Source organism: Podarcis gaigeae (genome assembly GCF_964106915.1).
Source record: "Podarcis gaigeae genome assembly, chromosome: 17".
In the NCBI taxonomy this organism is placed as follows: Eukaryota; Metazoa; Chordata; class Lepidosauria; order Squamata; family Lacertidae; genus Podarcis; species Podarcis gaigeae.
Window position 1 is genome coordinate 9701934 of NC_139694.1, and position 23320 is coordinate 9725253.

Genomic DNA, 23320 nt, shown 5'->3' on the forward strand with positions numbered 1-23320 from the left:
AAAACTTCCAAGGAATGAGAGTCTACAACCTCCCAAGGAAGATCGTTCCAAGGTCAAACAGCTCTTACTGCTAGAAAGTTCTTCCTGATGTTTATGTGGAATCTCCTTCCGTGTAACTTGAAGCCATTGGCTTGCATCCTACACTCCAGAGCAGGAGGAATCTTGCAAAAGAACTAATCCAAGTGGCTTCTTTCAGCTCTGGAGTCCACAAACACAGAAAGCCTAACTTCTGTGGAAGTCATTGGAAGAAGACCAAAAATGTCAGCACCGACCCACCAGGTGGCACCCTGAAGCTGTACACAGGGTGTAACTGATGGAAAAGACAGAGGGAGGATCCCAGGAAAAGGTAGCTACCTTTAAGGTGAGTTTATTTGTCTGCCAGATGGGACAGCCCCTTTCAAGCTAGTAAAGCAAGGGAGTTGATTGGGAGAGAACTGGTTTCACCACTCCTCTGCCTGAGTCTTTCATCATAACTCAGGGCCAGGCAGGCAGATTTTGCAATGCACGAGCCCCAGTCCGTCATCTGGCTCTAGAGAGAGCCTCGTGCAAAGGGCACCACGCTGTTGCCCAGATGTGTAAGGCCTCTGGAGAAGGAACTGAGAGAGCTGCAGGCTGCCAGAGCTGAGGAGGAGTGCTGCAAAGGGTCAGAAGTGCCTCCACAGGGAATATGGATGTGAGATTTACTGTGACAAAGGCAGTTCTCTTCTTTGAGCTCCTTTTCCTGCACTGGGCTTCTCTTCCTCCTGAGGTGTCCAGTAAAGAAGGTAAGGGCACTTTGGGAAAGATGGGCGTGGAGTTTTCGGTTAAACTGGACAAACTCCTTGGAAGGTACCAAGGAGGGGAAGCTTCGTTTTCCAGGCAAAAACTGCAAAAAGAAAACTGCTGGAGCATTTTATAGGGAGTCTTGGCTTAGGAACAGCTTATTAAAAAACAAAGTTGCAATGTGTGTTGAGTTCTGGCAGAAGAGAAATTAGGAAAGAGCCTCCTAACGCATTTGTGATTTTTAAGTGTGCACCTAAGAGTGTAAAGCATGAATGTGGTGGACCTGTGTTCGTACAGGTGTGCTTAGCGCTGGGTTGGCTGTGGCACCAAGTGGCAAACTTGGAATTACTGCTGTGTTGTGTGTGAAACAGCCCTAGGTGATAAAGAGATGCTTAAAAAGGCCTTGATTGGCAAGCTCACTGAACCATCTCTGCCTGTCGTGAGGCTGGCTTTACTTACCTGGAAAGTAGCATTGAAGTGAAGAGTGGCATCCCCAATACATGAAAAATCTCTTAAAATAACACATGGTTAGTCTTAAGCTCTGATTTTTTGGTTGAAAAAGAGGGTCTTTGTTTTTACTTAGCTTTCCAGGTCTTGGTGTTTTGTCATTTTAAAAAACCTTTCTTTTTTGAAAAATAAAAATATATTAGGAACAGTGAAATGCCCTGATAAGCAAGCTGTAGGCAAATGATACGACTCCAAAAACTTTATAGAGCCCATTACTTTAGAACCTTAGTGCTAACCTGAATCACACATATATTCCGCTTACATGGAGCAGACACTCTGTAGCTTGTAATTTCTGTGCCTGGAGATGGTTCTCAGTATTATGCCTCTCCCACCCGTCCCGGCACAGTACCACAAAAAAATAAAAATTATAATCTGGCAGATTACATGCAAGACGTAAAAAGCAAACAAAGCAGTAGTTTTCTATGACCCCATCCCTGTAAGGAGTAAATAATAAATAATGAGGAGGGTCGAGAATGTTTATGGACCTTTAAGGATAACTCTGCTGAAATTCAAAGTTCTCATTAAGCAAGACAGAATGCTTAATGAAATAGACATTAATAAATAAATAAAATTTCTGCCTATTGCTGTCCCAAGGGTATATATCTATTGATTCCCAACCCCAGTCCTCAGCCAGTTGATTGAGCTTCTGTGGCATGGAGTTACTGAGAAGCTTCAATGATTTCCCCCTTCCTGTCTAACCAGCTGCCCTTGCTAAGCCTCCTAGCAAGCTACCATCTGGCATTCCACCAAGCTTTCCTGATTATTCCAACATGAAAAGGGGGAAATACATAATAATGTTTGAATAGCTAAAGGTAAAGGTACCCCTGCCCGTACGGGCCAGTCTTGCCAGACTCTGGGGTTGTGCGCCCATCTCACTCAAGAGGCCAGGGGCCAGCGCTGTCCGGAGACACTTCCGGGTCACGTGGCCAGCGTGACAAAGCTGCATCTGGCGAGCCAGAGCCGCACACGGAAACGCCGTTTACCTTCCCGCTAGAAAGCGGTCCCTATTTATCTACTTGCACCCGAGGGTGCTTTCGAACTGCTAGGTTGGCAGGCGCTGGGACCGAGCAGCGGGAGCGCACCCCACCGCGGGGATTCGAACCGCCGACCTTTCGATTGGCAAGCCCTAGGCGCTGAGGCTTTTACCCACAGCGCCACCCGCGTCCCCGTTTGAATACCTAGCACTATATAAATCACATGACATTTTTTGAATTATTTATTTATTTATTTTAAATATTTTTATTGGTTTTTAAAATACAAAATTATAAAACATACCACACAATTTATCACAAATACATTCATTATTGGACTTCCATCAGCACCTCTGATAATCCTCCGTCTTAAACGCTTTTTCTGCATTTCCTAACTTGATATTGCCTTTAGATCTCATAACATATCATCTCTCCTTCTCCATTTTTTACAATATTTCTAATGTTATCCCTCACAGAACTTCTTGCAAACCTACAAACGCCGTCTGATCATTACATATACTTTTCAAATAATCCGCAAATTTACTCCAGTCTTCGGTAAATTTCTGGTCGCACCGGTTTCGGATCCTTCCCGTTAGTTTGTCGAGTTCCGCATAATCCATTAATTTCATCCTCCATTCTTCCATCGTTGGTAATTCTTCTTGCTTCCATTTTTGGGCCTTTTTGGAATTTGTTAAAAAATTATTTTTATCATTAAAAATTTACATTCAAACAGTTTGTGTAATCATTTTGTGATACAGGGTTTGAATTTGATTACAATGGTCTCCTAGGTAAGTTATAAATTTTCCCCATTTTTTTAATGTCCTTGTCTTCTTGATTCCTGAGTCTCCCTGTTAGTTTTGCCGTTTTGGCATAGTCTAGCATTTTGGCTTGCCATTCTTCCCTTGTTAGGATTGACACTTTCCATCTTTGGGCTAATAACATCTGTGCAGCTGTTGTCGCATACATAAAAAGTCTTTTCTGATCTTTTGGAATCTCGGTACCTAGAATTCCTAGTAAAAACGCTTCTGTTTTTTTGACAAAAGTTATTTTAAACAATTTTTTTAAAGTTCATCATATACCATTTCCCAGAAGGATTTAGTTATCTTACATGTCTACCACATGTACCCTCCTTTTCTTTACACTTCCAGCAGATATTTGAACTTGTCTTGTACACTTTAGATAATTTAGTAGGAGTCAAATACCACCGGTACATCATTTTCATATAGTTTTCTTTCAGCGTACAAAAATCACATGACCTTTGATGCTTTTTATCCACACATTCCCCCATATATTTTCTACTTGAAGTTTTGAAGTTGTAAGAAAAGGAAAATTTGGCACAGGGAAAATGAGAAAGACAGGAGGAGGAGATGATACCAGAAGAAAAACATTATGCCGCATCAATGCTCTGATGCTTGCTGTACACCTATCCTGACTGAGACCATAGCAGGATTGATGATGGTACTGTGAATTCTTTCCTAGGGATCCATCCCTGCCAATCCACTCTTTACTTCACTTGTCACAGCTATAGTTCCCAGGACATTTAAACCAACTTAAGACTATGGTGTGATGTAAATATGGCCCAGAGACTTCACAGGTGATTAGTGTGAAGGGAAGGGAAGTCTTGGTAATAATTGACATTGTAAGTCAAAATGACTGCGATTAAAATCACTCAATCAGAATACTTTAGTTTCACCAGTTTGTCAGCAGACCAAGGAAGTTTACATCATCGTGTCTGTGGGTGACAACATATTATATCGGAACGATCTCTAAACCTGAATTACAGAAATATGGCATAACCAATGGGTGAAATTACTGGGTTAGAGTGACATTAGCAAATGGGGAATTTATAAAGTGATAAATATATTTGCTCTGCACACTGCAGGTGCAGAGTTCACAAAACTCATGAGAACTTCGAAGCTGAACGTATATAAGTGCTCTTCAAATATTGATTTCAGTATTTCAACATCTCATGAAAACCCTGATGGCCTTTATGCCCTTCCTCTTTGGCCTCTAGCTCTGTTTGGCTGGCACCTTCTCCTTATCTAACTCAGTGATACTGATGAAGTATTCGAATAACGGGCTCCTTGTATGAATTGCTTATAGTAGTTGTTTTTATTATAAGATGGGTGCCCTTATCCGAAACTCTTAATCTGCTTTTAAGGTAAAGGGACCCCTGAGCGTTAGGTCCAGTTGCGGACGACTCTGGGGTTGCGGCGCTCATCTCGCTTTATTGGCCGAGGGAGCCGGTGTACAGCTTCCGGGTTTTGTGGCTAGCATGACTAAGCCGCTTCTGGCGAACCAGAGCAGCGCACGGAAACACCGTTTACCTTCCCACTGGAGTGGTACCTATTTATCTACTTGCACTTTGACATGCTTTCGAACTGCTAGGTTGGCAAGAACAGGGACCGAGCAATGGGAGCTCACCCCGTCAGGGGGATTCAAAACGCCGACCTTCTGATCGGCAAGCCCTAGGCTCTGTGGTTTAACCCACAGCGCCACCCCCGTCCCGATAATCTGCTTTTAACTAGTATCAAAATGTATTTGGAGCCGATGTTCTGCATTTCCATGGGCAAGTTGGCCTGCATCAAACCAAGCTGTCAAGGTGCGTAGCTGTCCAGAACCTGATTACTTTAACCCCCTTACTTGATCCCACTTTACATGTTATACACATGAAGGGAGAAAAGAAGGAATGGCCATAAATGAGCACATTATTACATCACCCTATGCCTCTGGTTCTCTCTTCTTCAAGAAAACTTACTCTGAAGATTCTGCCCAGAATTTTCTTGGAGAAGGAGAAGTGCGAAAGAAGTCTTTTAAATTGAATTTAATCTCCTGTGGGAATGAAATGATAGGTCTAATTAGTAAATAGCTTGCAGGTCTGGCGAGAAGGACCTCCCTTCACTACATATCCTATTGTTACTGTGCTGGCTGCAGATGACAAGCGTTGCTATGCTTTGTAACCCTTCATTTCCGTATAACTTTATGCCAAATACATTTTACTTCTCTCTCTCTCTCTCTCTCTCTCTCTCTCTCTCTCTCTCTCTCTCTGCAACACCCAGTGGCGTAGCGTGGGGGGTGCAGGGGGGGCCGGCCACACCGGGCGCAACATCTGGGGGGGGCGCTTGCACTCGCAGCTCTCTGCCCCTACCTGGGTTAGGGGCGCAAATTACTTGCCTTGCCCCGGGTGCTGACAACCCACGCTACGCCACTGGCAACACCCACCCCCCTGGATTGATTTAGATTGAGGGTACCAGTGAATAGCACCCAGAAAAGGAACTCTGTGTCAGACATTGGGGTTTGCTTGAGTCGGACTCACTGAAGCATTTTTTTGAGTGGGTGTTTTATTGAGTTGTATTCTGCCCACTTCTGGCAACGCACTATACATTCAAAGCAGTGCCGTGCCATTTTAAACAATCACAGCTTTCTCCCCCCCCAAAATCCCAGGAACTGTAGTTTGTTAAGAGTGCTGAGACCCTTATTCCCTTCACAGAGAAACCATTTTCAGAGTTCCCTGGGAAGAGGGAGTGACGGTTAAATCAATATATGAATTGCAGCTCTGTCTAGGGAATGGGGGGTGTTGGTGGTTCTCCGAACAACTCTCAGCACCCTTAAAAATGCATTTTCCAGAATCCTTGTCAGGAAACCATCACTGTTTAAAGTGGTATGATACTGATTTGAATGCATAGTGCAGCTGGGGGGGGGGGCAATGTCTCCTACCCTCTCAATTCCAGCAAATATATTATGAACCCCTCTTGTGAGCTGTGCTCAGCCTGCAGCATTAGTGTGGCAAGATTTCATTTCATTTCTTCTTGAAATATTTCTTGAAAATGTGAAATAGGTCACATTTTGGAGCAGAGCTTTCACAGGGCAGCTTACCTAAAACAACCACAAATTCCAATCACACATTTCAATTGAAAAACAACAGCAGCCATTTTAAAGCCGTCTAAAGTGATACTTGGGCCAGCAGGACAACGTTCGAGACCAGATCTGGACAATCCAGATTTTTGTTGTATTAGTGGATGTCATAGGAGATGGTTGGGGGAGCTATCAAGTCCTACTGTTTTAATTAGTACCGATACCTCCCCCCCCCCCCCCGTTTCTCAAACCTTTTCCTCCTCAGCAAAAGGGTTCCCATTTTTCTCTCACATTCTCAGGCTGTTTTAGAATTTATTTAAAATATGAGTGGTTGTGGGGTTTTGAGCTTATTTTATCATCATGAGATGGCCAAGGGTGGTATATGCGCTACCTGTTCCTGTAAACATCTACCCAGCAATTTGCAGCCTCCCCAGCTGACCATGATATTAAAAAGGCCCATGGAAGGAGTTACCTCATGATGTTTTCCCCTGGGCTTTAACTGACACGTGGGCACCTGGGAAGGCTGCAAAGTGATTTCTAGAATGAAAGAAAGGACACTGAGAAACCAAAACACACTCTGGCCACCTCAAAAGTAAGATAAGCGCAACAAAAACCCTACCATGAGAGTTTCAGCCCTTCAAATCTTTCTCTCCCCTTTGAAAAGTTTCTAATGCCTTTTCCATCTCATTAATTGATGGAGAATGTTTGTTTGTTTTAACCCGCAGAAGAAATTTTCAGCACGGCAGCTTAAATTATTAAAGCACCAAGTTGAAAATGAGTCACTGTGGCCTTAATGGTCATTCTAGCCTCTTATTAGTCTGCAGCACAATACAGAAATCCATTTGAGATGTGTCAGAATGAAGAAAGTGGAACAAATTGTGGGTAATGTAGCAAGAAAAACAACTTGCTCATCTTGGGCATTTCAAAGCGGGTTCCTTGTGCGTTCTTCTTCCGTACCTGCAGACGAATTCCCCTACTCCATGCAAACTTATGAAAGAAAAGGATCCTTCAGACATAGGCCTCCCCTCTACCCAACATGGATAAATTAACATTATGGGCGGTACAGATCAGATCCTCAGCACATGCCAAAATGCAAGCAGTCATCCAGGGAGAGGAGTAGCAAGGAAAGCCCAGATCCACTCACCCTAGTCATAGCCTACTCAGAGGCCTGTAGGCCCTGCTGAGTATCCGTATCAGGGCAATAGGCAATATCGGGCAGAATTGGAAGCTTCAATTTTCAGTCCTGGTATTTCCAGTTACAAGGATCTCCAGCAGCAGGGCTGGGCCTGAGACAGCTCATTTGGTAGAGCCTGAGCCTCTTAATCTCAGGGGTGTAGTTCGATCCCCATGTCAAGCAAAATATTCCTGCATTATAGGGGGGTTAGACTGGATGACCCCGATGGTGCCCCTGATGCTATTATCTTGTAGTCTGCAAACATGGAGAACCACCGTCAGGAAGAGTTGTTAAGGAGACTTCCTGTAGTTAAGAAGCAGAGTCTAAATGCTTTATATGAGCAAAAATCTATTCCCGCTGTCCCTACTTTCCTTCACTTTTTGTTCCTGGCCATAGTAAAACACTCCCTTGTGTTGCCCTTCGGAAGCGCAGCTTTAAAACGGAGTTGTGAGTTGCTCCTTTTCCCTATCTTCTGGTTTCCGGCACCACCTCTCGGTTGGCTGGCTGAAATCGGTGGTTGTTCTAATCCGACGTGGTTGGGAGTCTGGTAAATATTTTGCAGTGGTTTGCACAGAGAAACGGTCTGGTAAGACTTCAAGTTGAAAGGATAAAGAAGACTTAAGGTTTATTACTCACAGCAAACAAGGCCATGCTAAGCACCTGTTTTGCACGTGGCCAAGATGGAGCCAATATGTTAGCATTACAACCGCATGCTAACTCATTCTGTCGCTAACCTGGACTAACTTGGCGAAGGAGGAAGGAAGTAGAAGCCTGAACAGAAGTAATCTGCTTTACCAAAAAGTACTTCCTAGAAAAGAGTGTGTGAGGCAAGAACAGATTGCCTTTTTGGCCTATAAACACTGCCCTCTCTGCCCAGTTCATGTAACTAATTGCAAGCATTGTTGCTCTACTCCAAGCAAAGGTATCTGGAGGGCACCAGGTTGGGGAAGCCGGCTGTAGAAGTTAAATCTCAGAGTGCAGGGTGGATGCATCTTCACCGTAGTGCACATGCACACTGAATGCAAGCTCATTAACATTGAAGCACCTCATAGGCAGAAGCTCTTTTCACACACTTCAGGTGGCGACATTCAGATTAAACTGTTTGTTGTTGTTGTTTAGTCGTTTAGTCGTGTCCGACTCTTCGTGACCCATGGACCAGAGCACGCCAGGCACTCCTCTCTTCCACTGCCTCCCACAGCTTGGTCAAACTCACGCTGGTAGCTTCAAGAACACTGTCCAACCATCTCGTCCTGTCGTCCCCTTCTCCTTGTGTCCTCCATCTTTCCCAACATCAGGGTCTTTTCCAGGGAGTCTTCTCTTCTCATGAGCTGGCCAAAGTATTGGAGCCTCAGCTTCAGGATCTGTCCTTCCAGTGAGCACTCAGGGCTGATTTCCTTCAGAATGGAGAGGTTTGGTCTTCTTGCAGACCATGGGACTCTCAAGAGTCTCCTCCAGCACCATAATTCAAAAGCGTCAATTCTTCGGCGATCAGCCTTCTTTATGGTGCAGCTCTCACTTCTATACATCACTACTGGGAAAGCCTAAGCTTTAACTATACTAGTATCATATTATAGGACAATGGTGTTTTAAATCAGTGATGGGTGGGCTATTGCAAAGCAGCTGAGAAGAGCCTTTAAGCGATGTTTAACACTTGGAGGCCTCCAGTAGTGATCCTTGCTGTGATAGCACTGGTGCTAAAAGTGCACAAGAGTGTTCCACTTCTTATCTGTTAGATATTACTACTGTGTGGGTCAGTGATGCTCCAAACTTAAAAGAGCACTTTATTATCACCCTAGGTCTTCATTAGAGGAGTAGATAAGGATTCTTCAGACAGGACAGAAGAAGAGACTGCAGGAGGTTACTTCATTGGGGATTTTCTCTCATGCGCTTACTACATGCTCTGATTTACAGACTTCACTGATTTGTGGAGATAGTGAAAGCAGCGCTTGGGTGGTAATAAGAAAAAGCACAATGTCATCACAGTAACACAGATGTGTGCATGTAATGCTTTTTAAATTAATAACAGCATTTATATACAGGCAGTGAACATTTTAGGCATAATTGCGCATGTGCGCATCACGCCAAACCCGGAAGTGACCCAAAAACGTCACAGAAAATAACAGTGGTTGAACAGGCTTTTTCAATGGTGTTTCAGATATACGCGATTTCACTTAAACACGCAGTGCCTTGGAACATAGCCCCCATGTAAATTGGGAGTTGCCTGTATTCTTTTTATCTCTGTGAACTGCCCTGAGGGCCATTTGGCTGAAAAGCAGTATAGAAATATGTAAGATTTAAAAAAGTGAATTGATTGTGGCATAAATAACAAAAGTATTGTAGCCTCTTAAAGACAAACAAATTTATTATGGGATAAGCTTTCATGGACTAGTCACTAGAGGAGATGTCATCAGATTCACGAAACGTTACTAATTGGTAGATACACACAGGAAAAAGGAGAGAGATTAAAGGAGAAGGAGAAAGGAGTGAAAGCACAATTCAAGATATTAAAAGATCAGGAGTAAATAATGGGCTGATGCACAGAAAAGGGCTTAAAAGGAGTTAAAGAATCAACAGAATGAAATTTGAAGGAGGAGTTGGGAAAGAGAACTAGGAAACGACAAAAAAAACCCAACCTCTCACAAGCAGGGCAGGGAGAGAGGAGAAGGAAGATGAGCTGTAGGGAACGAGGGATGAGGTTTACAGAATAGGAAAGACCTGCAGAATTGGCCTCACCCACATAATTGTGGGGCTTTAGAAGCTGCAGCCGTGCTGTTGGCATGAACCTGTGGGAAAGCAGCTTCCACCGGGAGGCTGTAATGTCTAACGTGTGCCGTAGTCAGCCCAAACCACAGCTTGCAAATCCACTTCTAATCATGGTTCCAAACTGTGGTCTGATGCTGGCTAAGATTAGGGAAAGCACAGGTGCAGCCCTTGACTCTAATTATAGCCCCGAAACGGAAAGCATGCCCATACGAGAGGCGAGGTGGGTGTGGAAGGAGAGTGTGGGGCCCATAAGGTGCTCTAATCCCCTAACCAGTCTTACGTTTGCATCAGGCCAAAAATAAGATTGCCAACTGGAGGTTGGGGTTTTTGTTTAACAGTCATTCAGTCTTCCTTATGTGTCATATGAGTACAGTGGTACCTTGGGTTACATACGCTTCAAGTTACATACGCTTCAGGTTACAAACTCTGCTAACCCAGAAATAGTGCTTCAGGTTAAGACCTTTGCTTCAGGATGAGAACAGAAATTGTGCTCCGGTGGCATGGCAGCAGCAGGAGGCCCCATTAGCTAAAGTGGTGCTTCAGGTTAAGAACAGTTTCAGGTTAAGTATGGACCTCCGGAACGAATTAAGTACTTAATCCGAGGTACCACTGTACATACAGTAGCCCAAAGTGGGGATCCCATAACTGTTGAATAGTTTTATTCAAAAAAGTGACTGCATGTGCATCTTTGACTCCCATGATCCCCTGGCCTGTCATTCCTGTCTCTGGTTAGTTCCCTGAGGCAACACTAATTGATCTTTTGTTCTGGTAATTTGTCCCTGTCACTTTTCATCCTTTTGTTAGGTCATGCTCCTCTGTGCTGAAGAGATGACTGCTAGTGTCAAGGCACCCCTTTCCCATTCTAATAAACCCCAGATAATGTTACGGCTCTTTTTCCGCCACTTTACTTGCCACAGCAGTAGACAAATCATGGTGACTTCTTCTGGGAGTCATTTGTTCATGAGAGGAACTTGAAGTATGAGTCAGTAATTCTCTCAGCTCAGCTGCTGCAAGTTCTGTGATTTAAGATGTAGGTTTCAGAAATCAGGTTGGTGTGGCCAAGATCCATTAACTGCTGGCTCAGACATTTTATTGCTTGCAAAATGGATGGAATACAGAAAGGACAAGGACTCCTCTTCTGTGCCCCCCCCCATTTTTTAAAAATGAAATTGTGTGGAAAGAGGAAGGGAGACCTTTCAGCCATGTAAAGGAACCAGAGGACAGTGTGAAGTACAGGGATGAATCCTGTCGTGAACCAGAGAGGCCTGGGGTACCACATTTGGCACATGGCCTGAGATTCCGCATTCCTTGTTTACATTGTCCACATCTCACTACCAGTCTCTCTTTAAAATGGATGCGTTTTATTTTGTGGTACAGCTTCCAGGTGCCCAGGTGTCCCAAAGACTGGTAAGGTCCAGTCCATGGGTAGGCAACCTAAGGCCTGTGGGCCGGATGCGGCCCAACCGCCTTCTCAATCTGGCCCGCACATGGTCCAGGAATCAGCGTGTTTTTACATGAGTAGAATGTGTCCTTTTATTTAAAATGCATCTCTGGGTTATTTGTGGGACCTGCCTGGTGTTCTTACATGAGTAGAATGTGTCCTTTTATTTAAAATGCATCTCTGGGTTATTGCTGGGGCATAGGAATTGGTTCATATTTTCCCCCAAAAATATAGTCCAGCCCACCACATGGTCTGAGGGATGGTGGACTGGCCCACGGCTGAAAAAGGTTGCTGACCCCTGGTCCACTCCCTATGTAGGGTGGCAGTTATGCATCCCCAAAGGTGATCATTTGCATCAACCAAAAAAAGTGGACATCCATTTGAGTATGAGAAGTTAGAAGTGTAATATAGGTGCAAATGTAGGAGTAATTGGCAAAATTTAAACAGATGTACAATACGTCTCTCCACAGTGGGTAAGGCACCAGGTGACGTGTGTCTTCCCAGTCTGCTGTGCAGGTGTTGCTATGTGTTGATGGGGAATCTTCAGACCTTTCTTGATCTGCTCAGCTCTCAAATAGAGGACACATTCAAATAGAGGACTCTGCCTTCCTTGGAGGTTTCCAAGCAGACGTTGGATGGCCATCCGTCATGGATGCTTTAGTTGAGATTCCTACATTGCAGAGGCTTGGACTAGATGAATCTTGGGGTCCCTCCCAACTCACAATTCTATGATTCAGTAAAGTAGGACACATGGGCATCCTACACCTGTGACAAGTAGAGGAATAACAAGAGATCTTGGTGCTGTATAGCAAGTGGCAGCACAGGATTGGCTCTCTGGGATCGTATGATTCTCCAGGTCACAGAATCACAGACCTGTAGAGTTGAAAGGGACCATGAGGATCATCTGGTCCAACCCCCTGCAATGCAGGAATCTTTCACCCAATGTGGGGCTCAAACCTACAGCCCTGAGATTAAGAGTCTCATGCTCCACCAACTGAGCTATCAGGAGGTCCCTTCATACCTTTATGATTCCACTAGTGACTTTCAATGAAGCTGCCTTTTTTTGGCATAAAGGATAGCCTGTACAGTAAGGACCCATTACATGGTGACTTGAAATCCGATATTTTGCTGCATGTCCTAATTGTTGCTTTTTTAATGATTTTCAGTGAACCTTCTTGACACAAGCATTGCTCAGAATGAGTTGGGTTGGTTGCCACATCCTCAAGAAAACGGGGTGAGTAGCCAGTACATGTTCAGAAAGAGAACTGGAAGCAATCTACCTGTATATTGAAACACATGGAGGGGGTTTGGTGGCGGTGGTAGTGATACCTCTGGCGGTGATAGGTTCCCATTGGCTGAGGTTCTCTGATGTCAGAGAGGGGCAATGCAGGTAAAGGTCTATAGAGAGTGAGAGGCAGAAGAGACAGAGGCCTTAGGAAAGATCAGATGAGCTAAGTTAGCCCGTTATGCTTTGCCAAAAAAATTTGGCAGACCCAAAAAAGACATAAATTTGCATAAACTCTATGCATGATAATTTATGCGTATATGTATTCATATGTATGCACAAACGTAGAAATAACTGCTAGAATTTAAATAGAAATGCAAAACATCTCACAATAGTGGGGAAGATGCCAGGGGACTTGGATGCTTGTTCAGTCTGCTGACTATTGATGGGCAACTTCTCATTTTTTTCCGTTCCTGAGCTGACTACAGTGGTACCTTGGGTTACAGACGCTTCAGGTTACAGATTCCACTAACCCAGAAATAGTACCTCAGGTTAAGAACTTTGCTTCCGGATGAGAACAGAAATCATGCTCCGGTGGCGCTGCAGCAGCGGGAGGCCCCATTAGCTAAAGTGGTACCTCAGGTTAAGGACAGTTTCAGGTTAAGAACAGACCTCCAGAACGAATTAAGTCCTTAACCTGAGGTACCACTGTACTGACATCCATTTGGGATCAAGGATTATCCTCTGTAAAATAGGTTGTGTGGCCACCCTACGTAGGGGTGGGTTGAGAAAACAAGTCAAAGGAAGCAATGATATGTGGCTGGGACAGGAGGATTTGAAGGTCTACTGGGGGGGGGGGGAGAGGTGATGAAGAGAAAAGGGTGAGGGTTGACAAAGAAATGGAAGCTGGGAGAAAATGGACAAGAGCTACGGATGTGAGGAAAGCTGAAGGTGACATTTGGACCTGAAATAACCCGTCAAATGTAGGGCTGCATGCATTTGATGCAGAATGGTAGCTTCACTTTGTAACCAGACATCAGCCCAGCCTTATATTCCAGGCCTGAGTTTTCTACACATGGCTCTTAAAGGTAAAAGTAGGTCCAGTCATGACCGACTCTGGGGTTTCGGCGCTCATCTCACTTTATTGGGTCATGTTATACAGCTTCCGGGTCATGTGGCCAGCATGACTAAGCCGCTTCTGGCGAACAAGAGCAGCGCACGGAAACGCCATTTACTTTCCTGCCGGAGTGGTACCTATTTATCTACTTGCACTTTGATGTGTTTTCGAACTGCTAGGTTGGCAGGAACAGGGACTGAGCAACAGGAGCTCACCCTGTTGCGGGGATTTGAACCGCCAACCTTCTGATCAGCAAGTCCTAGGCACTGTGGTTTAACCCACAGACATGGCTCTTACTTGGCTTTTATAGTTCATCTGTCACAGTTCCTGATCATCTCCCATTCTCAGGCCGCTCCACTTCCAACTCCACTCCCAGCTTTCTCTCTCTCCTCCTCCTCTGGACTTCTCAAGATAGCAAGACAGCTTTTCTGCACTGCAAGGACACTTCCAAATTCCTTCACTTCCCTTTTAAAGCAACTCTCTGGGCAGAAAACTAAACACATTCAAAAGCTAGGATTGCCTCAAAAATGGGAGAGAGCTCTGTCAAGGCTTTTTATTTATTTATTTAAATTTTTTTTTATTTTAGTTGCTCAACACATAACAAAAAAAGACAAATTACACCATAATAAGAATACCGTCAGTCACGCCCTACATAAAGAATTAATATAAATTTCATAATCCATAAACTGTAAAGTCTGCGCCTCCTAGTATTGGACTCATTTGAAATAAAAAAACTAGTTTCGGGAGTACGTTCATCTTAATGATTGAAATCCTTTCCAGGAATGTTAGTCTCAATCTGCTCCAGGTTTCAAAATTCCTTTTAATTTCTAGACAAGTTTTTGTATAGTTGTCCTGGAATAAATTAATATTTTTAGGGGTGATCCAAATACCCAAATATTTCACTATCTGGCAGATCCGCAATCCCGATGTTTCTTCTAATTCGATTTCTTCTTGTTTTGATAAGTTTTTAACTAATAATTTTGTTTCGGTAGTATTCAACTTGAAACCTGCCACCTCTCCAAAGTATTTAATCACTTCTAGCACTCTTATCAAGCTTTCTTTAGGGTTTTCACTCATAATAATCAGGTCATCGGCAAAGGCTTTGAGCTTGTATGTTTTGTTGCCCAGGATGGTGCCTTTGACAGATTGGTCTTCCCGAATTTGATTGTTCAATACCTCCATTACCATAATGAAAATAAGGGGGGATAAGGGCTTTCCTTGCCTGGTTCCCTTACTAATGTTACACTCCTCCGAGATATTGCCATTAATAATTATTTTGGCCTGCTGTTCTGAGTAAATTGGTCGGGGCTTGAGGCAAAACAAGGGATGGGATGGATGAGAAGGGGATGGGGAGTTTATGTCAAGACACTGTCCGCAATCCTCACCATGTCTTCTCAGAAGTAAATCCCACACACTCCAGTGGGACTTAAGTCAGAGTCAATTTAGGATTGTAGGTTTCAATCTAGGATTGTAGGTTTCAGCAAAGGTGGAAGAAGCAGGGGAACAGACACCTAACGAAGGGTGTGTACTAGGAATCTGAAGTCACAGTGCAAGCCTAGCTATGTTTACTAGGAAGCAGGGTTGTAGTTCTTTAGCAGGAACCCTTACCTTTTTAAAATTAATATTTGGGGGGGCGACGGCTAGAACAGATAAACATATGCCCAATGCCTAAACCAAAAATCCATCTGCATCTCTACAGTCATACCTCAGGTTACAGACGCTTCAGGTTACGTTTTTTCAGGTTTCGGACGCACTGAAATCCGGAAGTACCGGAATGGCTTACTTCCGGGTTTCGGCGGCCGCGCCTGCACAGAAGCACTAAATCGTGCTTTGCGCATGCGCAGAAGTGCCAAATCGCAATCCGTTTGTGCACAGACACGGCCCTGCGTGTTGCGGCCCTGCGTGTTGCGGACGCTGCAGGTTGTGAACGTGCTTCCCGCACGGATCACATTTGCAACCCAAGTGTCCACTGTAATCAATAAAGTTGTGGCCATTTCTAACCTAGATCATTGTCTGCTTGGGTTTATTAATCATATCTTACATTTCGCCACTGCCTGGGGGTGGCATGGCAACTGGGCCCGCAATCTCTCTATCTATATAGACATTGATTGATTGATTGATTGATTGATTGATTGATGAGTTCCCCCATCCTTTTTTTCCAGGAATAAAACCACTGGCTATTAGTATTCGTTATTTGTTTTGTGTTTTCTGGTTTTCTTCTTTAAGAAGCTTTGCTTTTTGTATTTCTTTGTCCTTTTTGGATTCAGTGGGGTGGGGTGGGGATGGGGGAAAAACACACAGCCCCTTTTATGTTAATTAATTATGTTAATTGTTCAAAGCCTTGAGTTTTTATCTTTTTAGTTCCGAAACCTATAATGTAACACCCTGGAGATGTTACACAGTTTCTGTTAAAGAGATTTTCCCAAATGAAATTTTTGAGCAGATCACAGCCTTTTTTCTTTTCTTTTTTAAAGTTTGTGGAAGACTACCTGGTTATAACATTCTTTGGAATGCACTGTAAATCTCCATTGCCCCCGGGGATTGTCACATACATTTCAGCTTCCCTTTTGATGTTCCTGCAACGCATGCTAACCTTGAGCATTCCAAATTGCTACCACTTGCTCCCAGTTTAGTGTGGAGGGTTTGTGTGTGTGTGTGTGTGTGTGTGTGCCACCCAAACAGTACCGAATTTATGTATAAACTAAACAAACTATAGCTTAGGGCCCCACTCTCTTGGGGGGCCCCAAAAAAAATTAAAGGAAAAAAAACTGGAGGTACATTTCCAAAATATAAGATAAAAAACAAATAAAATAAAACCTACATACAGCAACAATGTTTCACTATTAATATTTGTTGTTTAGTCGTTTAGTCGTGTCCGACTCTTTGTGACCCCATGGACCAGAGCACGCCAGGCACTATTAATATACTTCTTCTTAAATGTATTTCAATCCAACAATTACTTTGATAAAATACATATTTTGTTATGTGCAAATGGCTTTAGATACCTATTAGGTCCATAAATTACCATGTAGCATATATTCAACACAAAAAAACAGCGACAATTTGTTGTTGACAAAGGACAGCTGGACATATACAGGGCCCCATTCATAGCTGTCAACTTTCAGATTTGAAAATAAGGGATCAGCAGCCTCGAAAATAAGGGATCAGCAGCCTCACCTGTCCCGGGGACAGTCTATGGGATATCTAACAATCCAGGATAGCAGCAGGAAATAGCGCTGGAATAAGGGAATTTCCTGCATAAAATGGGAAGGTTGACAGCTATGGCCCCATTACCTTCAGTAGCTTAGGGCCTCATCAAAACTAAATCTGGCCCTGCCCCCAACCTATGGGAAAGGGTGAGGAAGGGGTCCATGCATACAGTTTCCTTGAGCAATAATCCCAAAGTCTTTCTTTTTACATGAGTTTCAAGAGCATCCTGGAGACTTATGGTGATTTTGTAATTCCTTTTTTATTTACAACTATAACTGAGAAGTTGAGCAGGATGGGTACATGCATTGCAGGCACACAGATGAGCAGTGCTAGCCTAATATTGTGTCCGTAACACCAAAGGAATAGTAGCTGGTCTCTGTTTTCCTCTGACTAGCCTGATTCACAAGCTGTGAAGCTTTGTGTATTCATCAAATATGATGTCCAACACTGAACAGTGATTCCGGATATTGACTACTGTATCGTAGAATTCTTTGTCAGCGTGGTGGGAAGATACGGAATTGCTTCATAAACCCATCTTATTTCGAATGAATGTATGTAAATGAAAATATCAAATTCTGTGGAACAGTGCTCATGTAGTCAATATCTGTACATAATCTGGTACGGAAATGTACATAATCTTCATTTGAAGATTTTCAGAGACTTTGAGACTAAAGATTTCATTTCGTATTTGTTATGGTTTGAAGGAATTCTATAAAGATTGTCTATTGCGTATGTACATGGTCATTGTGTTGCCTAGACGTTGCTGTCAAGGAAGGAAGTTGGCGGCAGCAGCAGCCATGGGGAGGCAACGAAATGCTCCCTCACAGCTGCCTCTGCCACCACTGTCACTCAGGGCAATCACAGGCTCATGTGCATATCCAAGCTCTACAACAGTGGTGCTGGCGGAGAAAACAGGGGCATTCTGGGATCAAATCAGAAGCTGGGGTGGCTTTTGTAATCCTGGGATTGTCTCTGGAAAATAGGGACACCTGGAGAGTATTCTAGTTTATTGAGTTAGGGAGTAGGCAGCAGTTTAGGGCTAGAAGAACCATAGGCCTCACTCTACCATGTTATAACCAACTTTGGGTCTTCAATGTGTCTAATCACGACGATATTTTATACATTAAAATAATATTTTATACATCAAGATGATTATGGAACAGAAAATGGGGTGGTTGCAATCCCCAAAGGCCTGGTGGAATGTACAAAGTTTCATCAGGTTTCTGAAGCCCAGAAAGGAGCTAGCAAGGCATGTTTCAACAGAGCAAGTTTTCTACCTGTGGTGCCACCACAGTGAAAGCCCTGCTCCTTGTAGGTGTCAGTTTTGCTTTAGTCACAAACCACACTTGGCACAGAACTTTATTAAATGACTTAAATTCAGCAGGTTCATATCAGAGGAAGTATTCCCTAAGGTGTCCTAGTCCCCAAATTATGTAAGAATTTTTTAACACAAGCAACATCTTAAATTTAGCCTTCAGAGCGATGGGCAGGCAATGGAGTAGTTTTCTCAGCTAGGCCACTCTTGACAGTGGCAAGGCTTTCTCGTGTATGCTTCATAGCGCTATGATGAATCAACATTAAGCATTATTTTGCAACAGGGAGCGACTGAAGCCAATGTGGTTCCTGGTGCATTAGGGTCACTATCTAGCCATTCATGTAATTACTGCCTATTGTAGCCAGGCAACCATCTCAACAAACATTGCGCAATATGCTTCTTTGCCCCGTTATTCTAGCTGGCTCTGAAGCCTCTGGCATGCCCCAATCACAAATTTTGTCAATTATTTCCTTGCAGACAAAGAGAAAGAGTCCATGGCCTGACGTTAGCCTTTGATATTTGTGTGCCTGTTTACACGTCGTCGACTGGCCTTGGCGTGAGTAAAGGGTAAAGGCTAGGGCACTTGTAACCTGGAGCTGCCCTTTCAGGGGGAAAAGAGGAAGGGCAACTGTGACCGTCTGATGCCACCCTGAAAGGAGCAAAGCCATACAATCAGACGGAGGAACTGACCATTGGGCAGCCCTCAAAGAGGAGACACCTTCAAACTGAGGGCTAGCCTCTGTAAAGGAAGATGCATTGCCACCCTAAAAGCCTGAGATATTCTTCTGAGCTGTAGGCTCTCCCCTGTGTATAGTTAGGCTTCCTAGATGTGAGTATAACTATATCGAGGAAAATAGAGAGTTTTTAAAATGACTCAAAGATGCCTGCGGTTAAAACATGAAAATGAACGTGCTGTGAAATGTTGCCAGAAAAATCTGAATGTAATCAATTCTCACTGAGATGGTAAACCTCTTGGCACCTCTCTCGTAATTTAGCAATCACCAAGAGTGAGCGGTTGGGAAAGAGATCAGGGAAGTGGGAAGGGCCCACCCATTTACATACACATTTCTTGTTAGCTAGCTATTTCTCAGAAACGGTAATAGATACTGGGTAAAGGTGAACTCAGTAAAGTTTCCCTAATGAGATATTGTAGCTGGATTTTGCTCCAAAATGGCAAAAATTCAGATTTTGACCAAATGTTTCAGGGTTGTTGTTTTTTGCTTCCTTTGGGTTCTCCAGGAAAAGTAGCTAAATCTCAGGGTAAGAAGGTGGGTTCAAAAAGGCAAATTGTTTTCTGCAGGACTTCCTCTCAGCCTTCTCTTCCAGTGCTTAAAAAAATGAACCACTTTCTTTTTACAACAGGTTTTATTTTTATTTTTATTTTTTGGTGTTGGTATTTTTTTTTGCTCTTTTTCTGTGGAAGAGAGCAACAGCGAGAACACTACTGAAACTGGCATAGGCAATGTATCTGGGCACACATGAGGAATAGAGAGGGAATGAATCAGCACTGGAGATAAGAGAGGAGATGCTTGAAATCTGTACTTTAAAAAAAAAAAATCACAAAGTGCCTCCAGGCTCCGCCCACCGTGCTGCAAAGTAAGGTTCCACATGCATGGGAGGCAGGCAGAATAGTAGTGCAGATTTTGTTTGGTTTGTTTTCTGAAAGAAAACATTGATTTAAGGCAAGTTCTGTTTGTGGTTAAGAGTACTATGCACCATTTGCTGCTCCACCTTGGGCAGCAAAATCTCTCTTGGGCTGGCCTTGATACTTGGCAAACCCTATTCATGCTCAGTACCTATTACTGTACTCCAGGCATTTCTGGCAGGGGGAAATGTTCCTCAAGAGATCTTTGCTTTGTTACGGTGTGTCTGCTTTGTGTTGAAGTTTTCTCAGCCTTCTCCTGCAGAGTGGGGCTTGTCTGGTTTAACTGAGTTGTGTAGACCTCAGAGTGTACAGCAGGTTTTCATTCCTTCTTCTGGTTCAATTACGTAAAATCTTTCAAAAAGCCCAGGGAGCTCAGCTGCTTAGGATCTGATTTAGGATTGTTTGATTTGTATTTAGTATATTTGTTGGTGGGACAGTTCCACAGAGTGTTCCATATTTGGGAATATCTGGTGTTTATACTTATGCGCGTGACGTCATTTTGCGTTTCTGCGCATGCACGAACATCAAAACCCGGAAGTAACCCATTCCGGTACTGGGTTCGGCGCAGTCTGCTACCCGAAAATGTGCAATCCGCAGCGTTCGTAACGCGAGGTATGACTGTACTCTATATCCTCCATTGAGGCATAAGGCACAGGATCCAACAAAACGAATCTCTAAATGCATGAGAGCAGAGTTCTCATAATATTACATTGGTGAATACTTTCCTTGCTTTTGTACTATGCTTGGCTACGTACAAACTTGTAACTTAAATAATTTTTTGTGGTTTTATTTGTTGTTTGTAATGTTTAATGTTGTTTGTAATGTTTAATGAAATAACAAAAATTGTGTACTGACACACATCAATAACTATGGATTTATATTTACGTGTTTCTTAGGGTCAGTCACCTGAAAAAGTTAATTACAACTTTAGAACCACTCCATTTAACCGATAACCGTATCCATTAATTATGCTGCTAATTAATTTTATGGAGCAACACGTATTTTAAAAGGACATTTTCTGTGGAAACATATAGCAGCAGAAAATGTTCTGGGAAATTTCTGCCCCGCCTTACTTGATGGGATGGTTTTAATTACATCTGTCCACCGGTCTTATAATTCTCATGTTCAGTCACCAACCATTTCTCAAATGCAGTTCGGAATATGGCTTAAATTCATCCAAAATGTTAAATCTGCAGCGCGTTTCCAGCATTTTGTGTTGCGTTTGGTGCCAAATTCACAGCTCAGAAAATCTGTGTTATTATACTCCTTCCCAATATTTCCATGTTTATTGTTTCAAAATTAAAATGCTTCCGAAACAGAAATGCTTACTGCTGAAAAACAAACTAATTATATGTTGAAGAATACATAGGAATAATTGTTATGTTAAGTATCACAAAAAAACCCCAGTCAGGTAGACCAACAAGAAACCACTAGCAGGGGAGGGCCCTTGTTTTTTGGATCCTGACTGTGAGTTTCCCACAGGAATCTGGTTGGCCTCTGTGAGAATAGGATGCTGGACGAGATAAGCCATTGGCCTGATCCAGCTCTTCTTATGTTCTTATCTTTTACAGCTGGTTGAATAAGATGTATTTTCAATATGAGAGACAAATGGATATCAATTAGTTAGATTTATCAGGTATGGCAATCCTCCTACATGAGAGCAGGATTTTATGGATGAGTTTTTCCTCACTGCCCTCTAAGCCACAGCCTCAAGTAACAAGCAGCTATTGTTGCATAGCTTTCTGTTGTTGTTGTTGTTGCTGCTGCTGCTGCTGCTGCTGCTAACTAATTACATTTATATACAGTCATACCTTGGAAGTCGAACGGAATCTGTTCTGGAAGTCCGTTTGACTTCCAAAACGTTCGGAAACCAAAGTGCGGCTCCTGCAGCCAATCGAAAGCTGCGTAAGCCCCATTGGACGTTCGGCTTCCCAAAATAGTTCGCAAACCAGAACAGTCACTTCTGGGTTTGTGGCGTTCGGGAGCCAAAACGATTGAAAACTAAGCTGTTTGAAAACCAAAGTACAACTGTACTGCCTTCATCCGAAGATCTCAGGTTGGTTCACAAGATCAAAGTTTTCCAGTGTGCTTTCAGTTTTCCAGTATTAAACCAGCACTGAGTGTACTGCACTAACCAATGAAATAGTTCCATCATTATGGGACTGAAAAAGACAAGATCTGATGACACTAAGGCCATAATACAGAACTCCCTTACATGGAGGGATGGGGGAGGGCAGAACCAAGCTATCAGTGATGTGATCGGTCAGTTAGTTAAGTATTTTTATTTATTTATTTGATTTAGGGGGGCAGCTGCCCCCCCGGCTATGCTCATGTTCGCTTATGTGAAATAGTGTAGCAGGAGCCCCTCCAAAGGCTTATAGAGAGTAAATATATATACATTAATTCCAAACTATAAAGTATTACACGCAAATCTTCCGGGTTGCATTGCAGGGGACCTTTCAACTCCTCAATTCTATGGTTCTATGTATGTAAATACATTAACCTCTGTAAGCTGCTGAAGGGGTTGCAGTACCTCCTGGCAGACTATTTCACATATAGTGGATCTATTTTATCACCTCGGTGATCTTGGACCTCAAAAGTGGCTTCTTTGATCTTAGCTAAGATTGCTCTAATGCAGTGTTTCCCAACCTTGGGTCTCCAGCTGTTTTTGGACTACAACTCCCATCATCCCTAGCTGGCAAGACCAATGGTGAGGGATGATGGGAACTGTAGTCCAAAAACAGCTGGAGACCCAAGGTTGGGAAACATTGCTCTAATGGAGCGGTGCCAAACTTTAGTACAGAATTCAAATTTGCAAAATTTTCAAATTCGTAAACAGAATCAAGTTTCACGTCCCACTGAGATTTGAGGCTGGTGGTGTTCTTGATAAGTAGTCAGACTGGCCACCTGATGCTGTGGAAAGGAATTTAATGCAGATGTTTCCCTTGGGTGGCAATGAACTCTGTGACCCTTTGAACACCGTTTTCGCAGTCATTGCTCAATAGCGGCGATCGCCCAAAGCAGCACATTATGGTGTAAGGATTTTAGCAAGGAGTTTATGTTTTTTGTGGACACAGGTTACATCTCCTGCCCTCATTATCAGATAGTCTTAAGTGTCGGCCTTGGATTGCTTATCTAAAAGTGTCTTGTACACAAGGCTTAAAGGTCCTCTGAGCCTCTGCTCATGGTTGGTGTGGAACAGAAGGTGGAACCGAGGCATCTGTATTGCAGATGTCTATTTTGTACAATGCAGGTTTTATTCCTGTTGGGTGCAGGCTCCAGGTATGGAAGAACCTTGGGCAGTAATAAAACACCTTTCCTGGGCATCCCTCCTT

The 23320-nt window shown here is 43.3% G+C and overlaps 1 protein-coding gene across 2 annotated transcripts in view; it reads left to right on the top strand.

The window, feature by feature from the left end:
* Positions 1–302: 302 nt before the first annotated feature.
* EPHA1 (EPH receptor A1) overlaps positions 303–23320 on the top strand; it is a 79982-nt gene continuing 56964 nt past the window's right edge. The window contains exons 1-2 of one of the 2 annotated variants that reach the window (XM_083718628.1): positions 303–361; positions 12640–12707. Coding sequence is in view for 1 of the 2 variants with exons in the window: in XM_083718627.1 (XP_083574753.1) it covers positions 668–764; positions 12640–12707 (165 nt within the window). In the remaining variant the exon portion in view is untranslated. Of the gene's footprint in view, positions 362–404; positions 765–12639; positions 12708–23320 lie in introns of those variants that run through there. The other variant, XM_083718627.1, reaches the window with a different exon arrangement.